At 39.9% G+C, this 24,778-nt stretch overlaps 2 protein-coding genes across 2 annotated transcripts in view; one reads left to right on the forward strand and one right to left on the reverse strand.

Moving 5' to 3' along the window:
* Positions 1 to 23,697, reverse strand: LOC309971251 (interferon-induced protein with tetratricopeptide repeats 1-like). The gene is made up of 2 exons (XM_082854140.1): positions 23,554 to 23,697; positions 1 to 1,605 (listed from the first exon to the last, which is right to left on the reverse strand). Exons 1-2 carry the CDS (start codon positions 23,556 to 23,558, stop codon positions 168 to 170), a joined length of 1,443 nt encoding a protein of 480 aa, XP_082710266.1. The 5' UTR covers positions 23,559 to 23,697; the 3' UTR covers positions 1 to 167.
* Positions 1 to 24,778, forward strand: part of LIPA (lipase A, lysosomal acid type) — a 101,741-nt gene that overhangs the window by 6,711 nt on the left and 70,252 nt on the right. The gene's annotated exons all lie outside the window — the stretch shown is intronic.

The following is a 24,778-nucleotide window of genomic DNA, read 5'->3' on the forward strand; positions in this document are numbered from 1 at the left end:
GTCTGTTTCACTATTTTCCCAATACAACCAATGTTTTATCAGGTTTGACTAACTGTTCAAAGATTACATCATTGCAGTGAATTACATGTTTCTGAAAGCAGCAAGCAGAAAAGATGATTAGTATATGTTGATGTAAAATCAAATGATATGTAAGAGTGGTCCATATTTCAGTGCGTACAGGTCACAAACACAGAGTTCTCCAAGACAGGATCCAGCCTCAGGGCCTGCTCGTAGTACTCCAGGGCTTCATTCATTTCTCCTCGTACTTTGTGGATGAACCCAAGGATGCACAAGCTTTCTATATCGGATGCATCTCTCTGAAGTTTCTTTAAAGCAAATTTCTTCAAAGAACTGATACTTTTATTCCTTGCTAATGATGCCATTTCTATTTTTACTGCTTTTAAATAATGGCTGATTGCATCAACTTCAGATTTTTTGTGAAATTCCAGAAATTGGCCATAGTGGAAATGTACCTGTTGCAGCATATATTTGCTGAGTGATTCCATGCATAACACCTGTTGATAAGCATCTTCAGCTTTTTTGTGGTCACCTGCTTCTGTGTACATTTCTGCCAGGTCTATGTAAGCAAACTCAAATGTGGGCTTTTGTTGCACAGCAAATGCAAAATGAGATATGGCTGATTGTATTATTCTGTTGATGTTTTCTTTATCCTGTCCTTTAGGCTGCCAGTTTGTAGCTCTCTTTATTTGGATCATTTGTGACTTGTAGCAAAGCCCCATCTGGTGATGCAGCATGACAGAGGAGGGTGTTGCTTTCAAGGCCAGTTTTAAGAACTGAAGAGCTTCATCCGGAGAGCCTTTTCTTCGGTAAAACGTGGCAGTATATCGGAAGACATAGATCTTTGAGGACCTGTTGGTCAGTGCTTCTTTAATGTATTTTTCTCCTTCAGCTTGTCGTCCTGCACCTTGAAGCTCCAGGGCAAGGAGAGCCTTAATATATGCATCTTTTGGGTTTAGCCTGACAGCCTGTTGTAGGGTATTCAGACAAAATTCCCCAGTACGCTGTGCTGCTTTGTTAAAGCTCTCCAGGCGATAGACGGTGATTGCATACCCAGTGCTGAATTCAGGGTTTTCAGGGTCCACTTCCAGAGCCTTTTCAAAGCAGACCTTGGCCCGTTCATAATTCTTTCCTCCACATTTCAGCAAGGCCCATCCTTCCTCACAGTCCATATAAGGACACTCCATTCTATAGCTGGAGGAATTTGCAAGCTTCCTGCGAGTGTTCTTCACCTTGTCCAGGTAAATCTGGGCTTCTGCATGTCGGCCCATGTGGTAATGCAGCCAGGCATAGTCGCCCCAGGTAACCAGACTTCTCATGTCTGAGTGGTTGGCATGTTCTTGCTGGGTTAAGTCTTCAGCTTCTTTCAAACTCTTCAAGGCTTCCTCATTCTGGCCTCTCAGGTGTTTCACATAGGCCAGTAAGTTGTATATTCCCGCTTTGTATGTGTTGTCTAGGAACTCAATCTCCTCCAAGACCCTGTTTTCTAATTCAGGTATTTCAGTGTCGTCAATGACCAACTCCCATGTAAAGTGACATCTCAACTGTTCCAGTTTATCCTTGATCTGATCTTCATCAGCATTAGTACTATAAAAACAAAAGCAGATTTTCTTTGTTAGGTGACAAACAGCCAATAGAAATAAGCTAGACAAAACACTGCGTATTTAGAGCTTAGCCTTGAAAAGGGCACGCCTGCTTTGATCTTCCTTTGAGTTCCTGTATTTCTAAGATCCCTGTGGCCTTTAAATGCAGTTTGCTTGGCTTCATACACTGGCCCCAGCACTTTCTACCCATGCAGCCTCTCTGTGCTTCAGAGTCTCTTTTGTAAAGTGGGGAAAATAATAGACTTATCACACAGGATTTGGTGAGAATTAATAAGCCTATCTATGGAAAGCACTTAGAGCATACAGATTTCATGCTATGTAAGAGTTTCCTAGGAGACTGGTTCAAGATGGCAGAGTAGAAGGACATGCACTCACTCCCTCTCGCAAGAGCACCGGAATCACAACTAACTGCTGAACAATCATCGACAGGAGGACACTGGAACTCACCAAAAAAGACACCCCACACCCAAAGACAAGGGGGAAGCCACAGTGAGACGGTAGGAGGGCCACAATCACAATAAAGTAAAATCCCATAACCGCTGGGTGGGTGACTCAGAATCTGGAGAACAATTATACCACCGAAGTCCACCCACTGGAGTGAAGGTTCTGAGCCTCACGTCAGGCTTCCCAACCTGGGGGTCCGACAAGGGAGGAGGAATTCCCAGAGAATCAGACTTTGAAAGCTAGTGGGATTTGATTGCAGGACCTTGACAGGACTGGGGGAAACAGAGACTACACTCTTGGAGGGCACACACAAAGTAGTGTGTGCATCAGGACCCAGGGGAAGGAGCAGTGACCCCATAGGAGACTGAACCAGACCTACCTGCTAGTGTTGGAGGGTCTTCTGAAGAGCCCAGGGACAGCTGTGGCTCACCGGGGGAACAAGAACACTGACAGCAGAAGTTCTGGGAAGTACTCCTTGGCGTGAGCCCTCCCAGAGTCTGCCATTAGCCCCACCAAACAGCCGGTAGGCTCCAGTACTGGGTCACCTCAGGCCAAACAACCAACTGGGAGGGAACTCAGCCCCATTCATCAGCAGACAAGTAGATTAAAGTTTTACTGAGCTCTGCCCACCAGAGCAACACCCAGCTCTACCCCCCACCAGTCCCTCCCATCAGGAAACTTGCACAAGCCTCTTAGATAGCCTCATCCACCAGAGGACAGTCAGCAGAAGCAAGAAGAACTACAATCCTGCAACCTGTGAAAGGAAAACCACATTCACAGAAAGATAGACAAAATGAAAGGCAGAGGACTATGTACCAGATGAAGGAACAAGATAAAATCCCAGAAAAACAACTAAATGAAGTGGAGATAGGCAACTTTCCAGAAAAAGAATTCAGAATAATGATAGTGAAGGTGATCCAGGACCTTGGAAAAAGAATGGAGGCAAAGATCGAGAAGATGCAACAAATGTTTAACAAAGACCTAGACGAATTAACCAACCACTAGAAGAATTAAAGAACAAACAAACAGAGACGAACAATACAATAACTGAAATGAAAAATATACTAGAAGGAATCAGTAGCAGAATAACTGAGGCAGAAGAACGGATAAGTGACCTAGAAGACAGGTTGGTGGAATTCACTGCCATGGAACAGAATAAAGAAAAAAGAATGAAAAGAAATGAAGACAGCCTAAGAGACGTCTGGGACAACATTAAATGCACCAACATTCACATTATAGGGGTTGCAGAAGGAGAAGACAGAGAGAAAGGACCCAAGAAAATATTTGAAGAGATTATAGTCAGAGACTTCCCTAACATGGGAAAGGAAACAGCCACCCAAGTCCAGGAAGCGCAGAGAGTCCCAGGCAGGATAAACCCAAGGAGAAACACTCCGAGACACATAGTAATCAAATTGACAAAAATTAAAGACAAAGAAAAATTATTGAAAGCAACAAGGGAAAAACAACAAATAACATACAAGGGAACTCCCATAAAGTTAACAGCTGATTTCTCAGCAGAAACTCTACAGGCCAGAAGGGAGAGGCACAGTATATTTAAAGTAATGAAAGGGAAGAACCTACAACCAAGATTACTCTACCCAGCAAGGATCTCATTCAGATTTCATGGAGAAATCAAAAGCTTTACAGACAAGCAAAAGCTAACAGAATTCAGCACCACCAAACCAGCTCTACAACAAATGCTAAAGGAACTTCTCTAAGTGGGAAACACAAGAGAAGGAAAGGACCTACAAAAACAAGCCCATAACAATTAAGAAAATGGTAATAGGAACATACATATTGATAATTACCTTAAACATGAATGGATTAAAGGCTCCAATCAAAAGACACAGGCTCAGTGAATGGATACTAAAACAAGACCCATATACATGCTGTCTACAAGAGACCCACTTCAAGCCTAGGGACACATACAGACTGAAACTGAGGGGATGGAAAAAGATATTCCATGCAAATGGAAATCAAGAGAAAGCTGGAGTAGCAATACTCATATCAGATAAAATAGACTTTAAAATAAAGAATGTTACAAGAGACAAGGAAGGACACTATATAATGACCAAGGGATCAATCCAAGAAGAAGATACAACAATTATAAATATATACACACCCGACATAGGAGCACCTCAATACATAAGGCAACTTCTAACAGCTATAAAAGAGGAAATCAACAGAAACACAATAATAGTGAGGGACTTTAATACCTCACTTACACCAATGGACAGACCATCTAGACAGAAAATTAATAAGGAAACAGAAGCTTTAAATGACACAGTAAACCAGATAGATTTAATTGATATTTATAGGACATTCCATCCCAAAACAGCAGATTACACTTTCTTCTCAAGTGCACACGGAACATTCTTCAGGATAGATCACAACTTGGGTCACAAATCAAGCCTTAGTAAATTTAAGGAAATTGAAATCATATCAAGCAATTTTTCCGACCACAATGCTATGAGATTAGAAATCAATTACAGTGAAAAAAAACGTAAAAAACACAAACACATGGAGGCTAAACAATAGGTTACTAAATAACCAAGAGATCACTGAAGAAATCAAAGAGGAAATCAAAAAATACCTAGAGACAAGTGACAACGAGAACACGACAATCCAAAACCTATGGGATGCAGTGAAACTAGTCCTAAGAGGGAAGCTTACAGCAATACAATCCTAACTCAAGAAACAACAAATATCTCAAATAAAGAATCTAACTTTACACCTAAACGAACTAGAGAAAGAACAAACAAAACCCAAAGTTAGTAGACCTACGGACCTATGGACAAATTTAGTAGAAGGAAAGAAATCATAAAGATCAGAGCAGAAATAAATGAAATAGAAACAAAGGAAACAATAGCAAAGATCAATAAAACTAAACGCTGGTTCTTTGAGAAGATAAACAAAATTGATAAACCATTAGCCAGACTCATCAAGTAAAAGAGGGAGAGGACTCAAATCAATAAAATTGAAATGAAAAAGGAGAAGTTACAACAGACACTGCAGAAATACAAAGCATCCTAAGAAACTACTACAAGCAACTCTATGCCAATAAAATGGACAACCTGGAAGAAATGGACATATTCTTAGATGGGTATAACCTTCCAAGACTGAACCAGGAAGAAATAGAAAATATGAACAGACCAATCACAAGTAATGAAATTGAAACTGTGATTTAAAATCTTCCAACAAACAAAAGTCCAGGACCAGATGGCTTCACAGGTGAATTCTATCAAACATTTAGAGAAGAGCTAACAGCCATCCTTCTCAAACTCTTCCAAAAAATTGCAGAGGAAGGAACACTCCCAAACTCATTCTATGAGGCCCCCATCACCCTGATTAGAAAAACTGCACAAAGATACTACAAAAAAAGAAAATTACACACCAATATCACTGATGAATGTAGATGTAAAAATCCTCAACAAGATACTAGCAAACAGAATCCAACAGCACATTAAAAGGATCATACACCGTGATCAAGTGGGATTTATCCCAGGGATGCAAGGATTCTTCAATATATGCAAATCAATCAATGTGATACACCATATTAACAAACTGAAGAAGAAAAACCATATCATCATCTCAATAGATGCATAAAAATCTTTTGACAAAATTCAACACCCATTTAGGATAAAAACTCTCCAGAAAGTGGGCATAGAGGGAACCTACCTCAACATAATAAAGGCCATATATGACAAACCCACAGCAAACATCATTCTCAATGGTGAAAAACTGAAAGCATTTCCTCAAAGATCAGGAAAAAGACAAGGATGTCCACACTCGCCACTATTATTCAACACAGTTTTGGAAGTCCTAGCCATGGCAATCAGAAAAGAAGAAAGAAATAAAAGGAATACAAATTGGAAAAGAAGAAGTAAAACTGTCACTGTTTGCAGATGACATGATACTATATATAGAGAATCCTAAAGATGCCACCAGAAGACTACTAGAGCTAATCAATGAATTTGGTAAAGTTGCAGGATAAAAAATTAATGCACAGAAATTTCTTGCATTCCTGTACACTAACAACAAAAGATCAGAAAGAGAAATTAAGGTAACAATCCCATTCACCATTACAACAAAAAGAATAAAATACCTAGGAATAAACCTACCTAAGTAGGTGAAAGACTTGTACTCAGAAAACTATAAGACACTGATGAAAGAAATCAGAGATGACACAAACAGATGGAGATATATACCATGTTCTTGGATTGGAAGAATCAATATTGTGAAAATGACTGTACTACCCAAAGCAATCTACAGATTCAATGTAATCCCTATCAAACTACCAATGGCATTTTTTTCAGAACTAGAAAAAAATCTTAAAATTTGTATGGAGACACAAAAGACCCCAAATAGGCAAAGCAATCTTGAGGGAAAAAAACGGAGCTGGAGGAATCAGACTCCCTGACTTCAGACTATACTACAAAGCTACAGTAATCAAGACAATATGGTACTGGCACAAAAACAGAAATATAGATCAATGGAACAGAATAGAAAGCCCAGAGATAAACCCACACACCTATGGTCAACTAATCTATGACAAAGGGGACAAAGATATACAATGGAGAGAAGACAGTCTCTTCAATAAGTGGTGCTGGGAAAACTGGACAGCTACATGTAAAAGAATGAAATTAGAATGTTCCCTAACACTATACACAAAAATAAACTCAAAATGGATTAAAAACCTAAATGTAAGACTGGACACTATAAAACTCTTAGAGGAAAATTTAGGAAGAACACTCTTTGACATAAATCACAGCAAGATCTTTTTTGATCCACCTCCTAGAGTAATGGAAAGAAAAACAAAAATAAACAAATGGGACCTAATGAAACTTAAAAGCTTTTGCACAGCAGAGGAAACTACAAACAAGACAAAAAGACAACCCTCAGAATGGGAGAAAATATTTGCAAATGAATCAACGGACAAAGGATTAATCTCCAAAATATATAAACAGCTCATACAGCTCAATATCAAAAAGCAAACAAACCAGGCTTCCCTGGTGGCACAGTGGTTGAGAGTCCGCCTGCCAATGCAGGGGACACAGGTTCGTGTCCCGGTCCAGGAAGATCCCACATGCCGCGGAGCGGCTAGGCCTGTGAGCCATGGCCGCTGAACCTGTGTGTCCATAGCCTGTGCTCCGCAATGGGAGAGGCCACAACAGTGAGAGGCCTGCGTACCGCAAAAAAAAAAAAAGCAAACAACCCAATCAAAAAATGGGCAGAAGACCTAAATAGACATGTCTCCACAGAAGACATACAGATGGCCAAGAGGCACATGAAAAGTTGCTCAACATCACTAATTATCAGAGAAATGCAAATTAAAACTACAATGAGGTATCACCTCACACCAGTTAGAATGGGCATCATCAGAAAATCTACAAACAACAAATGCTGGAGAGGGTGTGGAGAAAATGGAACCCTCTTGCACTGTTGGTGGGAATGTAAATTGATACAGCCACTATGGAGAACAGTATGGATGTTCCTTAAAAAACTAAAAATAGAATTACCGTATGACCCAGCAATCCCACTACTGGACATATATACCCAGAGGAAACCATAATTCAAAAAGTCTCATGCACCCCCATGTTCACTGCAGCACTATTTACAATAACCAAGTCATGGAAGCAACCTAAATGCCCATCGACAGATGAATGGATAAAGAAGATGTGGTACATATTACTCAGCCATAGAAAGGAACGAAATTGGGTCATTTGTAGAGACGTGAATGGACCTAGAGATTGTCATACAGAGTGAAGTAAGTCAGAAGGAGAAAAACAAATATTGTATATTAACGCATATATGTGGAATCTAGTAAAATGGTACAGCTGAACCGGTTTGCAAGGCAGAAATAGAGACACAGATCTAGAGAGCAAACGTATGGACACCAAGGGGGGAAAGTGGGGGTGGGGGGGTGGCGGGGTGGGATGAATTGGGAGATTGGGATTGACATGCATATACTAATATGTATAAAAATAGGTAACTAATAAGAACCTGCTGTATAAAAAATAAAGTCAAAGCACAGGTTCCTGAGATCACACAGCTGCATGAGTGGCAAAATCAGGACTCAGGCCATTAAAAAAAAAAAAAAATGTTTCCTATTTTTGTGATTAGGATAGAGACCAGTAAGAAATGCAGAGCCTTAGGAAACATTATTGACCTTAGGAACTTAGTCTGCAGATTATGCAACAAATTAAGACCACCTAAAAGCAATAATATTTGGCCCATTTATTTGGAAATAATAATGGATTCACAGAAATTTGCAAAGATTGTACATAGGTCCAGTGTATCCTTCACCCAGTTTCTCCCAAAGATTATATCTTATCTAACTATGTCAAAACTAGGAAATTGGCAGTGGTACAATATGCATACAGTTCTGTCATTCTATCACATGTGTAAATCCATGGAACCATCATTTGATCAAGTTAGAGAACTACTCCATCATCACAAACATCTCTCTCATGCTGTTTCTTTAGAGTCAAAACTGTTGCCTCCCTCCATTTCCAAACATTTCTAGCCTCTGGTAACTACTAACATGTTTTTCATCTCTATAATTTTGTCATTTCATGAGTGTCATATACATGGAGTCATATATTATGTAATCTTTGGAGATTGCCCTTTTCACTCATCATAATGCCCTTGACATACATCCAAGGTGTTGAGTTTTATCAACAGTTCATTCCTTTCTACTGGGGGGTCATTTGCCATGGTATGGGAGTATCACAGTTAACTATTCATCTGTTGTAGGACATTTCAATTGTTTCTGGTTTTGGCTTATTACAAATAAAAGTGCTATGAAGAGTTGTATACAGGCCTTTACATGGACATACGTTTTCATTTCTCTGGGATAAATGTTGAGGAGTGCAATTGCTAGGTCATGTGGTAGGTGTATGCTTATGTTTTTAAGAAGCTGCCACACTGTTTTCCAGATGAATAGTATCATTTTTCATTCCTACTAGTAATGTATGAATGATCTAGTTCTTTGCATTCTTACCAGAATTTGGTATTTTCACTTTTTTTTTTAATGTTAGCCCTTTTAATAGACATGTAGTGGTATCTCCTTGTGGTCTTAATTTGCATTTCCCTAATGGCTAGTGGTGTTGAACATATTTTTATGTGCTTATTTGCCATCTACATATCCTCTTTCATGAAATATCTCTTCATATCCTTTGCCTATTTTCTAATTAGGTTTTTTTTATTGTTGGGTTTCAATAACTCTTTATAGGTTCTAGATATGAGTGCTTTGTGATGTTTTCAAATATTTTCTCTCAGTGTGTGGCTTGTCTTATTATCCTTTAATAAGGTCTTTTGAAGAGCAAAAGTTTTTACTTTTGATGAAGTATAATTTATTGATTTTTTTTCTCTTATGGGTCATGTGTTTGGTATCATGTCCAGGAACTCTTCACCAGGCCCTAAGTTCTGAAGATTTTCTCCTGTATTTTCTTCTACAAGTTTTATAATTTTACATTTAAATCTGTGATCCATTTTGAGTTAATTTTTGCATAATGTATGAAGATTAGGTCAGTGTCTCATTTTTCAGCCTAATGATATCCAGTTGCTCCAGCGGCATTTGTTGAAGACTGTTCATCCTCTATTGAATTACTTTTGCACCTTTGTCAAAAATCAGTTGGCTGTGCTCGTGTGGGATTATTTCTGGGTTCCTTATTCTGTTCCACTGATCTGTGTGTTTATCCTTCCACCAATACCATACAATCTTGTTTACTGTGTGTAATCAATCTTAAAACTGGGTAGGGTGATTCCTTTCTATTTTTCTTTTCCAAAATTGTTATTCTAGTTCCTTTGCTTTTCCATATAAATTTTAGATTAATATTTTCTATATCTATAAAAAATCTTGCTGGAGTTTTGATAGGAATTTTATATCAGTTGGGGGAGAATTGACATTGTTGCTATGCTGAGTCTTCTAATCCATGAACATTCTGTATCTGTTTATTTAGATATTCTTTAATTTCTTTCATTAGCATTTTAATAGTTTATAGGCATTGAAGTCCTATGCATGTTATGTTAGATTTACACTTAAGTACACTTATGTGTTTCTTTTTGTGCAATTTAAAATTATATTGTGTTTTTAACTTAATTTTTACATGTTCCTTGCTAGTATATAGAAATACAATTGACTTTTGTATGTAAATCTTGTATTCTGTAACCTCGATGAACCCACTTTTTAGTTCTAGGAATTGTTTTATAGATACCTTGGGATTTTCTATGTAGACCATCATGGCATCTATAAATAGGGACAGTTTTATTTTTTCTTTCTGATCTGTATACCTTTTATTTCCTTTTTTGCTCACTGGAAAAATTTCTTTAGCTATTCCTTAAGGGTAGGTCTGTTGGTGCCAAATTCTCTTAGCTTTCCTTCATTTGAGAATGTCTTAATTTCCTATTTATTCCAGAAGGATATTTTTGCTGGATATAGGATTCTAGGTTGAAAATTCTTTTCTTTCAGCACTTGAAAAATGTTATGCCCCTTTCTTCTCAACTCCATGGTTTCTAACGAGAAATAACTTGCCATTAGACTTGTGTGTATGTTTTTCCCTTCCTTATAGCTGAGGTGTCATTTCTCTCTACTGCTTTCATGGGTTTTCTTTTTGTCTTTAGTCTTCAGAATTTTAACTGTGACGTGTCTTGGATTTCTTTGGGTTTATCATCTTTGGACTTTGGTCAGCTACTTGAAATTAGAATCACATTGGATAATTTCTATCATTCTGTCTTCAAGTTCATGAATTCTTTCCTCTGTCCTTTCCATCCTGTTTTTGAGCCCACCCCCTGGGTTTTCATTTTGGTTATTGTACTTTTCAATTCTAAAATTCCCATTTGGTTCTTCTTTATATCTCCTTTTCTTTGCTGAGACTTTTTATATTTTCATTTGTTTCAAGTGTGTTTGCAATTGCCCATTGAACCATTTTTACGATGGCAGCTTTAAAATCCTGGTTAGACAATGCTAATATCTGTGTCATCTCAGTGTTGTTGTCTGATGATTATTCTTTCTCATTCAAGTTGAGATTTTCCTGGTTCTTGGCATGATAAGCAATTTTTAATGAAAACCTGGGCATTTGGGTATTATTATATATTATAGGACTCTGAGTTACATATAAATCTGTTTTAGCAGGCCTCCTCTAATACTGTTGTTCTAGGGAAAGGGGAAGGACACCTCATTCCACACTGCCAGATCAAGGTGGAATCCTGTTTACTCACTTGTCTTTCATTAACACTTTATGGGGAGCCTGGGCTCCTCATTACTGCTGGATGGGGGTGGGAGTTCAGGATCCCCCAGGCCTCTGCTGATACCACCCTGGCTTGAAGGGGTAGGTGTGCCTTGTTACTCTTCTCCATGTGGCCTTTACTGATGCTGGGAAGGGAGGTGAGTGGGGAAGAGTGACCTTATTACCTCTGGATGGTGGTGAAAGTCCTGAACTCCACTAGGCCTCTCTGATACCACCTCAGTGGGGAGTGGGAGGATACCTCATTACCACTAGGTGGGGGCTGATGTCCACACCTCCTTTGTGGTCTTCACTCCCTCACTGCAGAGAGAGGGACTCTTGTTACCACCCTGGTGGGGATGGAAGTCTTTGCATTCCACTTGCCCTTCTCTGGCATCATCCATGGGGGTAGGGGGAGGGTGAGAGTTGGGATGCCTAGCTATAGCCTGGTGAGGGTAGAAGTCTAGGCTACCCACTCAGCCTTTGCTGGCAAAGTTCGGAATGGGGCTTTAGTTTTTATTTGATTTTTTCCTGTGTATTTGGCTGGAGTAGAATGGTTGTTCATAAATTTTTTGTCTTGCTAGGCTGTCCCCTCCTTGGTCCTTTGGCTAGAGATAGCAGGCTTTTCATGGGACTTTTCTGTCTATGCCTGCTGGCATTTCTAGGTTGCTGGCTTCTCCAGCACTCAGTCTGGGATATATGCAGAAAAGAGGAATATCCATATACAAGAGAATGAAGTTGGACCCCTACCTTATACCGTATACAAAAAATGAAATCAAAATGCATCAAAGATCTAAATGTAAGACCTAAAACTATAAAACTCTTGAAAGAAACAGGGAAGAAACTCCATGACATTGGATTTGGCAACAATTTCTTGGATATGACACCAAAAGCACAAGTAACAAAAGTAAGAATAAATAAGTTGAACTTCATCAAAATTAAAAACTTTTGTGCCTCAAAGGGCACTATCAATAGAATGAAGAGACAACCCACAGAATGGGAGAAAATATTTGCAAATCATGTACCCGATAAGGAATTAATATCTAGACTATATAAGCAATTCCTACAACTCAACAGCAAGAAAAAAACAACTGATTAAAAAATGGGTAAAGGACTTGAATAGATATTTCCCCCCCAAAAATATACAAATGGCCGGTAAGCAGATGAAAAGATGTTCAACATCACCAATGTTAGTGAAATGCAAATCAAAACCATAAGATATCTCTTCACACCAATTGTGATAGCTGTTATCAAAAACACAGAAAATAACAAGTGTCGCTGAGGATGTGGAGAAATTAGAACCCTTGTGCACTTCTAGTGAGAATGTCAAATGGGGCAGCTGCTGAGGAAAATGGTGGTGATTCCTCAAAAAATTAAACATAGAATTACCATATTATTCAGCAATTCCACTTTTGGGTATATACCTAAAATAAATGAAAGCACAGACTTGAGTAGATATTCATAGCATTATTCACAATAGTCAAAAGGTGGAAGCAACCCAAGTGTCCATCAGTGGAAGAATGGATAAACAAAATGTGATCTATACATACAATGATATATTATTCAGCCTTAAAATGGAAGGACGTTCTGACACATGCTTCAAAATGGATGAACCTCGAAGACATTATGAAAAGTGAAATAAGCCAGCCACAAAAGGCCATGTGTTGTATGCTTCCATTTATATGAAATATCAATGATAGGCAAATCCATAGAGACAAAAAGCAGATTAATGGTTGCCAGGCCTAGGGTGAAGGATGAGTGGGGAATGGCTGCTCAGAGTGACAAAAATGTTCTTGAAGTAGATAGTGGTGATGGTTGCACAACACTGTGGTTGTATTAAATACCACAAAATTGTATACTTAAAAATAGTTAAAATGGTAAATTTTGTCTTACGTGTATTTTATCACACAAAAAATCATATTACTAACTTGAATAGAAATTCTACAAATTATATATGTCTGTGTGTGTATATATATATATATTTCTAGTACATGTTGAAATAAACACAAAAGCATTAAAACATAAAAGCTAATTACCATGCCATCTGAAATGAGCTCATGAACCTCCACTGGTACCCTTTAAGAAACATTTGTTTAAAGGTTAAATAAGATATCATTGAATAGAGACTCTGGTTCATGTCTCAGCTCTATCACTTATTATCTGTGTAGCCTCAACATTTCTTAATTTAAAATTCGTATTGCAAAATAAGTATAATAGGAGTACCTGCCTCATAGGTTTCTTTTGTAAATGTAGTAATTTACGTAATACTTTGGAAGCCAGGTTGGCCCTTGATAAGCATTCAGGAAGTGATATCTACTTTATCATTATTATTACTATTTTCTTAATTATCAGTGATAGTCCACTCTTATCTGTCTGTGGACCAAAGGAGGGGAGAAGGGTTGATAATAGGCCCATAATTATATGCATTTTCTGAAGCTGTTGCCCCTTCAAAATTTTGCCCACTGGAGCACTGAAGGGGAATTTGCAGGTTGATACAAATTAATGTTTTTTTGATCTGCTGATATCAAGAGTTATTTGAATGAAGATTCAGTTTGGGTAATATAGAAATGTTCACATTAGGCCCTTTACCTAAGGAAGATGAGGGAGTTCCCAAGCACAGAACTCTAGCCAAGCCAGGAGGCTGTCAAACATCTGCAGACCACATGGCTTCCCCAGAGGACACGTAATCTGCTAATCTTAAATCCAGTCAGGTTGAGAAGGCCCAACATAGGAACCCGGCAGTGCAGATAGTGAGACCAGAAGCCAACAGAGAAAGGTCTTATTCTCTAAGCAGTGAGCTTCTCCTACTCTTCCCACACAATATTTCCCTCAAGACATCTGAGCCATGACTATGGCTCACACAGCTGTGTGGGTCCTACTTTTTTCCCTGTTGTGGAGCCAGAGAGCAATATTTCTATCCAGACAAACTGTCCATTCCCTCCCTAGGTCAGACAGAAGTGAGGTTGGTGAAAAATTACTTCAGAGATTGGGATCATTTTCTCCTTTCCTCCCTTCCCATTTCCCTCCCCTTCTTTGGGTTTTAACATCTTCCTCAGGGAGTTGCTAAGAAAAATAAAGATGTCTGAACTAATAAAACAGTTTATGTGTGTGTATGAATGTGCATGTGTGTGAGCACACACGTGTGCGCGTGCGCGCGCGCACACACACACACACACACACACACATTCAGTCCAAAGCAGATGATCAGATAGAAGAATAAGGGAATGTCATCACTGAAACTAAGTTTGTTTAGATAGTATGATTAACGTGTTTTCTAGAAACTTTACACAGAAAGTAGAAAGTGAAATTAAAGTAGGCAGAGTGGTAGAAAACGAAACTTAAACAGTTATTGCTTCCTTTGTTCTGTATTGAAAACGGATTGAGAAAAGGCTGGTGGAAAGCAGTTTTATTGATGTGCTAATTCGTCTCTCAGACTCCATAAGGCCTTATAGAAACCCAGGAACCAAGAGATGCCAGTAATGTAGAGTCCACTGAACCTACAGCCAGGGAGACCCGTGAAAATTGGCTCTGTGAACTTGCCAAGGTCATGCACCCAATCTGTGCCTTTGTTTGCTCATCTGGAAACAGAAATTCTTCTTTTTATGGTATAAAATTCTGCAAATCACTAAACTAGAGCCTTAACTCAAATTTGTTCCAATTCTCTGAGAGGTTGTATCTTACTAATTATTTTGTGCCTTTGCATACCCTTCTTTCTGGAGAATGGTCAAGGATAAAAAGAGTTCTATAACTTCTTCTTTATTCATAGGAACAAAGAAAGTGTAAGTGCTAGCATCTTGAGACATCAAACAAAACATGTTGGGCCTTAACGAAAACATTTCCTTATTCTTAATGCTCTCTCTTGTAGTCATCTAAAGTGTTCTCATTAACCAGACATGATTACCATACCTGTGCAAGAGAGTATCCTCTTGGTGCCCGTGGCATCCAGTTCTACCCCATCCTGACCCATACAGTCTTCTGTAGTCGTGGTGCTTGTGTTAAGAGGTTGGGAAGAATAAGTGCTGAGACTATGGTCCTGGGTACAGATTACGCTCCTATTACTGGTGTTCTCTGAGCTCTTGTTTTCCCTACTTTGTATTGGAAATTGCCCTACTCTCCTGATACGTGTAGTAAAGTGGTGATTCCAGCAGATTTTGCAAAGCAAATTTCTCCCCAATCACAGTTAATTTAATCACTGGAAGGCCCCTTATTGAGAGGAGACAATTAGACTTGCTTCCCTGAGAAGCTGAATCTGTTGAGCTTGACATATATATATTTGGCTACCATTGTTAGCTATATTTTTCCATGGCACCTGACAATAATAAAAACAGAGGAAGTTTATTCACAGAGAAGAATATCAAGTGGTTGAGAGGAGTGAAACAGAATTTGAGATAAGCGATGGAAGGTTTTGATGACGCCTTCTGTCCATAGCTTCACCGTGAAGAGTCAAGAGGCAAGGAGTATCTTATGGGATTTCAGGGTGTGTACCGAGTTGTATGAACCCAGATTACCAACGACTGTGGACCTGGGACCATATTGAGGGTTGTTCCTAGTGCTGCAAAAACCCAGGGACTGGCAAGGGTTTGGAACCAGATCTGCCTCCTACCCTAAAGGAGAGCGTCAGCCCATTGTTACCTATCATGAAGGTTGGTGGCTAGGTTCTCGATGACTGCGTAGAAAAAGGAGAGTTGAGGGAGGTAGCCTCATTTTTAGTTACTCTCCTGTATATAGAAGGCTATGAAATATAAAAACCTACTCCTAATGAAGTGGCCAGGATTCTGGTCATTACTTTTGGTTTCAGATTGACAGAAATAAACAATCCACCTAGTTCAGAAACGAAGGAAATATGCCAGATACCAAGAAAGCCTCCTGATCTTTGATCACTTGAGCAGAAGGTAAAAGTAAGATGCTCTGGAATAGAGAGCTCTCTGATGCTGCAGAAGGACACCTCAGTCAAATTCCAACTCAACTGTAGTTCATGGAACTTGAATTTAAATACTTAGCAACTACCTGGCACATAGAAGCATGCAAATAAAAGGTGACTATTGGGAGATTGGGATTGACACATATATACTAATATGTATGAAATGGATAACTAATAAGAACCTTCTGTATAAAAGATAAAAAAATAAAATTCAAAAATTTTAAAAAAAGGTGACTGTTGGTGGTAGCAGTAGTAGCAGCAGCAGCTGCAGCAGTATTTTCAGTCATCAAGTTTAAATAGTGCTTTCTTTAAAAAAAAAAGCTTCCTATACTTTTTCTTTTAAAATAAGAAACAGAAAAGGAGCAGCTGCAAGAACGTTTTCCTCTTAGAAACACTTCATCAGACACCCTGTCAGATCCAAAAAGTTTCTGCTCAGCCCCTCCTGCCCAGCTCATCTCCCATGCCAGCCCTCACCAATGCTATAAGCTTCCACTGAGACATCCTGAACTGGTTAGAAAGTTCTACACAAATAAAAATTTCTGAATAAATAATACAGGTTTATCTGTGTGTTCTGATAAATGTTCAGGCTATAAGCAAACGCTGAAATAACTGAATTAGAAAAGCTCTCTTTTTGGGGAGCAGGGTGTCTTTGGAATCCTTGTGGAGAAAAGTAGTTGGGTTTGTAATTTTCCAATGTACTAGATAGAATGTAGAGAAGCAGACGAAGTGTTTATCTTGTCATTGCCATGAACTTGCCAGCAGTTCTGGTTCTATGGGGCTCTGGCTTGGGCTGATTAGGTATTCAGAATCTTGCCTACTGTCTCTGTGGATTAAACAGAGCTGTGAGCAATACAAGACAGAGCAGTAGAGAGGAAACAGCCAAGAGTGTGTGTGTGTGTGTGTGTGTGTGTGTGTGTGTGTGTGTGTGTGTGTGTGTGTCCCCAAACATGTGCTTACAGTTAGGAAAACAAAACAAGAACTGGAGAAAATGATGCTTATAGAAAATGAAATTTCAGCACTATGCTGTAAGTCCATCCCCAGGAGTCTAGGACCAGCTAGCTCCCTGAGTGATTGGCCAACTATGATAAGCTACTTCACCTCTATAAGCCTCAATTTCCTCAACTGATACATAAGTGATTTGGAATAGATTATCGAATCTCTACCCTCACTGCACACTAGAATCATCTAGGGAGGCTCCAAGAATAATGCCAATCAGGCCCTGTCCCAGACCAATTGAATACACCCCTGGGAATGGGCCCCGCCTCTCAGTATTAAAACGGAATGCTCAGGTGATTTTGATGTGCACCTGGGCTAGAACCAGGACCTTGATGATCCCTGGTGTCTGTTGTTTGACAGAAATTCTCTGACTGAGTGATCTGGGACTCAGTCCCTGGACCTACTTCCCTTTCTGTGAGTCCCGGGTTCAGTCTCTTCATTACTCTGCGCCTTGTTTCCCCACCTGCACGGTGGGCAATGAGCTCCTCAGTCTCTTCCTGATCCACAGGATGGATGGAAAAAGAATGGGATTCTGAGTGCTTTGGCCACTACCAGAGGGGAAGGGGGATCGGGGGAGGGCAAAATGGGTAAGGGGGGAACTCTGTGGTGACAGATGGAAACTAAACATTTGGTGGTGAGTACACTGTAGTATGTACAGAAGTTGAAATATAATATTGTACATATAAAACTTATATAATGTTATAAACCAACAACAAAAAAATGTGTGTTCCTTTTGAGATTATTTCTAAATACTTCTGATCACATCCATGGAGAAGAACTCAGAGACAACAGAAGTCCTTTGTAGTGAATGGTCTGATGATTTTCACATTTTCTCATGGGTTTTCAAGGGTCCACTCAGCCCACCTTAACCCACAGTTTGGCTTATTGCAACACAGTCAAGTACTGAGTTTTTATCATTTCCTCCTTTACATTTCAGGCTTATTTTGAAATAATTACAGACTCACAGGAAGTTGCAGGAAGAGTCTTGTGCAGCCAACCCCTGACCCCCCCAGTAGCAACATCTTGTGTAACTGTAGTACAATATCAAAACCAGGAAAATGACATTGGTACTGTGTGTATATTTTAAAGATAAAATATATTATGATTTCATCTTACAAATTCAAATTTACAGGATTTTTACTTAACCTAATTGATCCTACATCTGTGTATTTTTTCCTCCCAAATTGAATATCTCTTTTCTATGTGATACCAGCGTACATATGATCTATTCCACAATACACTGACAACAGTCTCAGAATAACAAACTCAGAACACCTTCAAAATGATTGCTGAGTAGAGTTTAGCGGTTTTGTTTTTGTTTTTGTTTTTTGCTGTTCTTTCATCGTAAGATATAACCTTCTAAAGATGTAGAGTCGAATTACAATGTATTAAAAAAATCACTTGGAATACTTCTCTGTGCGGTTTTATCCTTTATCTCACATATATTTTGGTTCATTTGCCTCATTTTGATTTACTTCTAGAATACTTCTTTTTTTTTACTTTTTTATCCTAACATTTTATTATGAACATTGTTAAACATAGAGTTCAGAGAATTTTCCAACAAACACTAATACACTCACCACCTAGATTCTACAGTTAACATTTTACCATATTTGCTTTATTACGTATCTATTCAGCCATCAATTTCTCTATCCACCCATGACTTTATCTTATTTTTTTGTTGTGTAAGAAGGTAATCAGTGCAATTAATTGATAAAACATTTCAGCATGCATATTGTTGTAACTTTAGTCAGACCTTGTTTACAAGGAAAAGACGATATTCCTGCTCTAGTAGTTTTCTTCTGGTTAAATCTAATAAATCTGCTCTTAGTTTAGTATCAAAGTTGAAATGGGTTTTGCTTGTGTGTTCCCCAGGTATCATCTGAATGACCCCACTCAAAACTCCCTTACCCTCTGCCATTGGTCAATTCCAGCTCTCAGGGATCAGGTAGCATAAGTCAACCTTTTAATTCCATGGCCTGTAGAAGTAAATCCACCCCCACTCCCAATATTTAAAAAAATTAGGGAGAGAAAGGAGAAGATTATATCACATACCACAAAGCAAACACTTAAAAGATACATGAAGGTATTTGTGTCATTTTTAGCTTGCACATCCTAAACAGGTTTTTCCCTTACTTTGCCTTTCCACAGTACATTTTAACTTTTCTTAGGTGTGAATAAATGTCCAGCCAAGTGTTTGGAGCACATAGGTCTCTCATGATTGCCAGTAGCTGGACAAATGTAAATTTTAAAGTTTGAATTTATTTTGAGGTTATAGACTTGGCTCACTAACCAGCAAATCTGGGAACTCAATCACATCTGAACCCTGTTTTCTAAATCAGATATTTGTGTCTTCAATTAGCAACTCCCATGTAAAGTGACATCTCAGTTGACCCAGGCTATGTTCCATGAGATTTCCATTTGATTCATCACTGTATTTGTATTTTTTAGGAGGATTCAATCTAATGGAAATGAAGCCAGTACTTTCAATACTCAAATATTATCCGTCCCCCGTGTCCTTGCCTTCTTTATCTGTTGCCTCCCAGGATTCTATGGTCACGTCATTAGGACAAAAAGCACGTTGGTGTAAAAACCCTGAGGAAATGCTAATTACTTCATGGTGCCAACAGGCAGGTAATATGAAGTCTAAAAGGCAGCTGGAAAGAAATTAATTCTGCGAATGTTAAAATAATTTCAGCATCACCCTCAACACTGCAAACCCCTTCTTTCCTTCTGCCCCCGCTCAGCATTGTAGTACACCACTAATGCTGTCAGAAGAAATGTGGAGAGAGGGTTCACAGAAGTGTAGATTCCTAACTCATCTTTTCCATATTCCCAACACATAAACATGTTTTGGTTTTCTCACTTCCCAGGAAGGGTTCTGAGTGAAACATGAGAGCCAAATATGCAGGGCCTAGTAATTTGCGTTCTAATAGAGCACTCAGGTCGGGTGTGGTGCGGGGAATATGCCACGCAGTTTGAGAGACTCTGTGACACTTACTCCCTGTTCATAGTTCACACGGGAGGTCTAGCAGGTAAGAAGACGGTTCACGTAGACAAATCCCCCAGTCCTGCCAGAGCATATTTCAAGGCAAAAGCGACTTCATTATGAAGTTTCATAGTTGCTGAACTAATCCTTAGCGCGTTTGCTGAGAAGTAAGCGTGCTTTTAAAATAACCACAGCAACCACAACAAAACACACAAAGCTCTGATTTTGTCCTTTCAAATATAAGAAACAAAAGGGGCACCGGGACCTGCAGCAACTTTCCTCCAGGCCCCAGCTCTCATTGACCAGATTTTGCCTGAAAGGATCTGAGCATGCCCTCCTGGGCTCTCTCAACATCCCTTCCCAGCTGCCCGCTCTGCTGGGAGCACATCCCTCAGCGCCTGACTCTGTAAATCGGGAAGAGCCACAGAAATAAAAGTGCATGAATTGGTAACATAGGTTAGATAGATGATTAGTGAAATGCACATTTAATCTACTAGCAAAAACTGACTCAGCATAATTCAGGAAGTTGCACTCAAGAACAAGATTTGGGAGAGATTCTCAACTTCCTATCAGAGAACCAGGGAACATTTACCTCATGATGGCTGTTTCCCTGCAATTCTGAAAAGCTGGGGTTCAGGCAGATTTTATTTTCTGCTGTGGGTTGCAAGCAGATGCAGAGGAGGTTTCCACTCAGGATGCTAGCTGTTAGGTCTGTGCTTTTATAAAATAGAAAAGGAAAACAAAACTGAGGGAATGCTATCAAGATTCCTGCTGAGGAGAAACTGCAACTGAACATGCAGAGCTGAGCTCAGTTCTCCACTGGGAGTACCATTCTACACAGATTCTGCAACTGTGCTTGAGAATTTGAAAGAAGGCATTGTCGATGCCATGCACATTATAGGCCCTCCTCCCAGAGATTCAGATGCAACCTAGGGGCGGGCTTGGGCTCCGGACTCTGCATTTTAACAAGCACCCTGGAAATTCTGTTGCAGAAGTCCCTGTATTGTGTTTTGAGAAGCATAGTCCTGGAGGTATTTTGTTTTCTGTTTTGTTTTGTTTTTTTTGGCAGTACAGTATGCGGGATCTTAGTTCCCCCACCAGGGGATTGGACTCATGCCCGCTGCAATGGAAGTGAAGAGTATTAACCACTGGACTGCCAGGGAAGTCCCTGGAGGTATTTTGAAAAGCAGTTTCCCATTTACTTGTAGGAGATCATGTAAGTATCAAACAGTGAGTCAGACATCTAGAAGAAAGGAAGATAACCACAGAAAGCCTGGACTTCGGTTTTCTCTTTGACCAGCTCTGGGGTATTTCTTGAATCACATCACAGCCTCATTTCCTCACTTCTAAAATGGCCTGGAATAAATTTCCTTTTTTCTTCCATCCAAATGATAGGAAACTGTGCTGTAGGGAGATGCACTTTTACCTTCATCTCAGGTGTGGCTCTGGGCACTCTAAGGACTGATCTTCCCTCTCCAAATGGGGACCCGAGGGTCCAGACCTCCCAGTCCCTGCCCCTCCTCTCTAATGTGAGCATAATTAAAAGCATTAATACATTTCACCCGTTTGGCCTTTGTACCCAGAAGAAGCCCAGCCCTGGAGTTTGGCACCTTAGTAACCACCCTGCTCTGACACACTTTCTATATGACTTCTTGGCCAAGTAATTTGCCCTCTGAGGCCCATTTTTCTCATCTAGAAAGTGAAGCTAATAAAAAATAATAGCGTTCCCTTCCTAGGGCTACTGGGAGGATGATGATAGATAATGCGTGTAGAGCCCTGGACAGAGTGCACTTCCAACTGCAAGGAAACTGTTACTGCCATGATAACTGGCATATCAGTGTTATCATTTTAAGTGAATTCTGAGTGTGCAAAGGGGCCAACAGATTTCCTCAGTGGATGGGGCAGAGGAGGGCACTCATTAGCCAGCCAGCAGGTATGAGGTGTTTCCCCAGGTGGCTTCCCCGTTTGGAAATTTTTAGCACAGCCGAGAAGGAACAGCCTAACTTGCCCCTGTCCCTACAGCCTCTGGGAACAGGGCACCTTGATGTGGGCCTCAGTCCAGCATAGTCCAGAGAGCCTCCCTCAGAATTCCTCAGGTCCGTGGCTCTGGACACACCCAAGCACAGATCACTGCCAAACTTCTTAGGCAGACTGGCTACCAAGGCACTGGGCAGGGCTAGGTTTTTCTGGTCAACTCACTCATGCAGACATGATTCACATCACTCATGCCTGGGAGCCCATCACATAGGGGAAGTGACCTGAGGCATTTAGCAGTGAATTCCTCATATCCACCCCATCCCCAGATACAAGCCTGCAGAGCATTTGGGAGCCCTTGGGTCGCCCTGTCCTCATTCCCTGAATGGTCACTAGGGTGCTCCCTCCCCAGCCAGTCAACCCCTCGATCCCTTCCCAGGTGTTTGATGGGAAAGTTTTCCTTTCCTCTCAGCTGTTTTTTTCCTGAGGCTCTAACTGATGTTAGAACTCAAGCAGGTCTATATGAATCTTTGAAAATCAAATTTACTAAGATTATGCTTTACATTTAATAAAATGAACCCATTTAAAGTGTAGTTTGATGAATTTTGACAAACATATATACCCATGTAACCACCACCACTATCTCTCTATAGACTATTTGCATCATCCCCTGTGTACCCTCCTCGTCAAGCCCAGTCTCACCCTCCACCAACCCCAGGCAACCGTTGCTCTGCTTTCCTTCATTAGAAATTAGATCAGTATTAGGAAAGAGATTAGGTCATTATGTTTTGAAGAGAAATTATTTTCTGCTGCTCACAAGTTCTCATTACAGCAATAAAAATAAACTCCCAGCTTCCGGTTTGTTTTCCTATAAGAAATGGAAAAAATGTCCATCTGTAAGGATTGTTTTTTCCACTTCTCACCTTGAAGTGATCAAACTTTCAGGGCAAAATTCCCAACATGAGTTGCCTTTTTACTACCAATTTCATCTTTAATAACATCTGCTGAAAAGAAATGCTTCCTTTTAAAATGACAAGAAGAAAGCCTCTTAGTTCTTTCCAAGAAAACAACAGAAAAAACCTCAAAAGAGTAATTTGCTTAGATCTGACTTTGAACCAGCAAACTTTGTAGCTGATTGGATCTAACCACTCCTGCCAAGCCTCCCTCACATCCGGCTCCTGGCTCCCAGCTCCACCGGTGAAGCTTAGGGAGTCGGAGTGCACACACCAGAAAAAGTCACAGAAATAAAAAGTACCCATATTGGTAAAGGCATGTTTAGTCCACAAGCAACAGGACAACTCTGGAACTTGCCTGCACCCAAGAAGCTCAGCTTACAATTTGGTTTCAAGATCGAGGGTGCTTGCAAGGTATCTCACTGACCTCATGATGGTGATCTGTTCTCTGCTGTTCTGAAAAGCTGGGGTCCAAGCTGATTTGCTCTTCAGAAATCTTTCACGTCTGCCTCAAGTAAATACTGAAGGGGCTATAAAAGAGGGATGTGGGGTAGGGAGAATGCATCAGCTGATATTTTCTCCCAATCTCTGAGTGACTGCCTTTATGAAACCGAAGAGGATTTGGAAAGTGAAACTGATTTAAAAATCAAGAGGAGGAAAAAGAAACTTAAGAATCTGTCATGACCCAGTAGAAGTAAATCGTTTAAAAATCATGACTGGGCACTTCCCTGGTGGTCCAGTTCTCCCAATCTCTGAGTGACTGCCTTTATGAAACGGAAGAGGATTTGGAAAGTGAAACTGATTTAAAATCAAGAGGAGGAAAAAGAAACTTAAGAATCTGTCATGACTCAGTAGAAGTAAATCGTTTAAAAATCATGACTGGGGACTTCCAGTGGCGGTCCAGTGGTTAAGACTCTGTGCTTCCACTGCAGGGGGCGTGGGTTCCATCCCTGGTGGGGGAACTAAGATCCCACAAGCCTCGGGGCACAGCAAAAAAAAAAAAAAAAAAATCGCACTCCCAGGAATCTGACCCTAACTCTAGGGTGGGTCCCAGGAAATTGCTTTTTTAATGAAGTCTGTAGGAGATTCTGGTGTAGGGGTTTCTGGGAGCACATATTGTGAAAGACTGCTCCAGAAATATGTTGTAAAAAGTAACTTCGTCAAGTCAATTTACTTGTGGGAGACAATTTGCACCTTGAGACCTGGATTTAATTCTGTGTGTTATTTACTAGCTCTGGGATTATCCATGAGTCAAATCACTGAGCCTGATTTTTTTTCCCCCGTGCTAAATGTAAGAAGCCAAGCCCTGGAGTAAACCCTGAGCACTTTCAATCTCTGAGGTCTAAGGCAATCGTTCAGTTCTTCCAGCTATAAAATGGGAAATAGTAACACATATAATATTGTTGGCAAGCTGCCTAGCTGATAAATTTACATATTTATGCTTTAAGCTCTGAAGAAGTGATAATACCCTGAGAGATTTTTTTAAATAAAATTTTCTATGATGTAAATATCCGTGAAAATATAGGGAATATAGTTCTCATGGCTGATTTGAAGATGCAAGAATTGTCAGTTGCGTAGGAGAAAGGCTCCCTCCATTCTGAAGCTGCAGAAGGTGAGAGAGAGAGATGCTTGTGTAACAAAACTGACACCTG

Source organism: Leucopleurus acutus (assembly GCF_964270905.1).
Source record: "Leucopleurus acutus genome assembly, chromosome: 14".
Classification (NCBI taxonomy): Eukaryota; Metazoa; Chordata; class Mammalia; order Artiodactyla; family Delphinidae; genus Leucopleurus; species Leucopleurus acutus.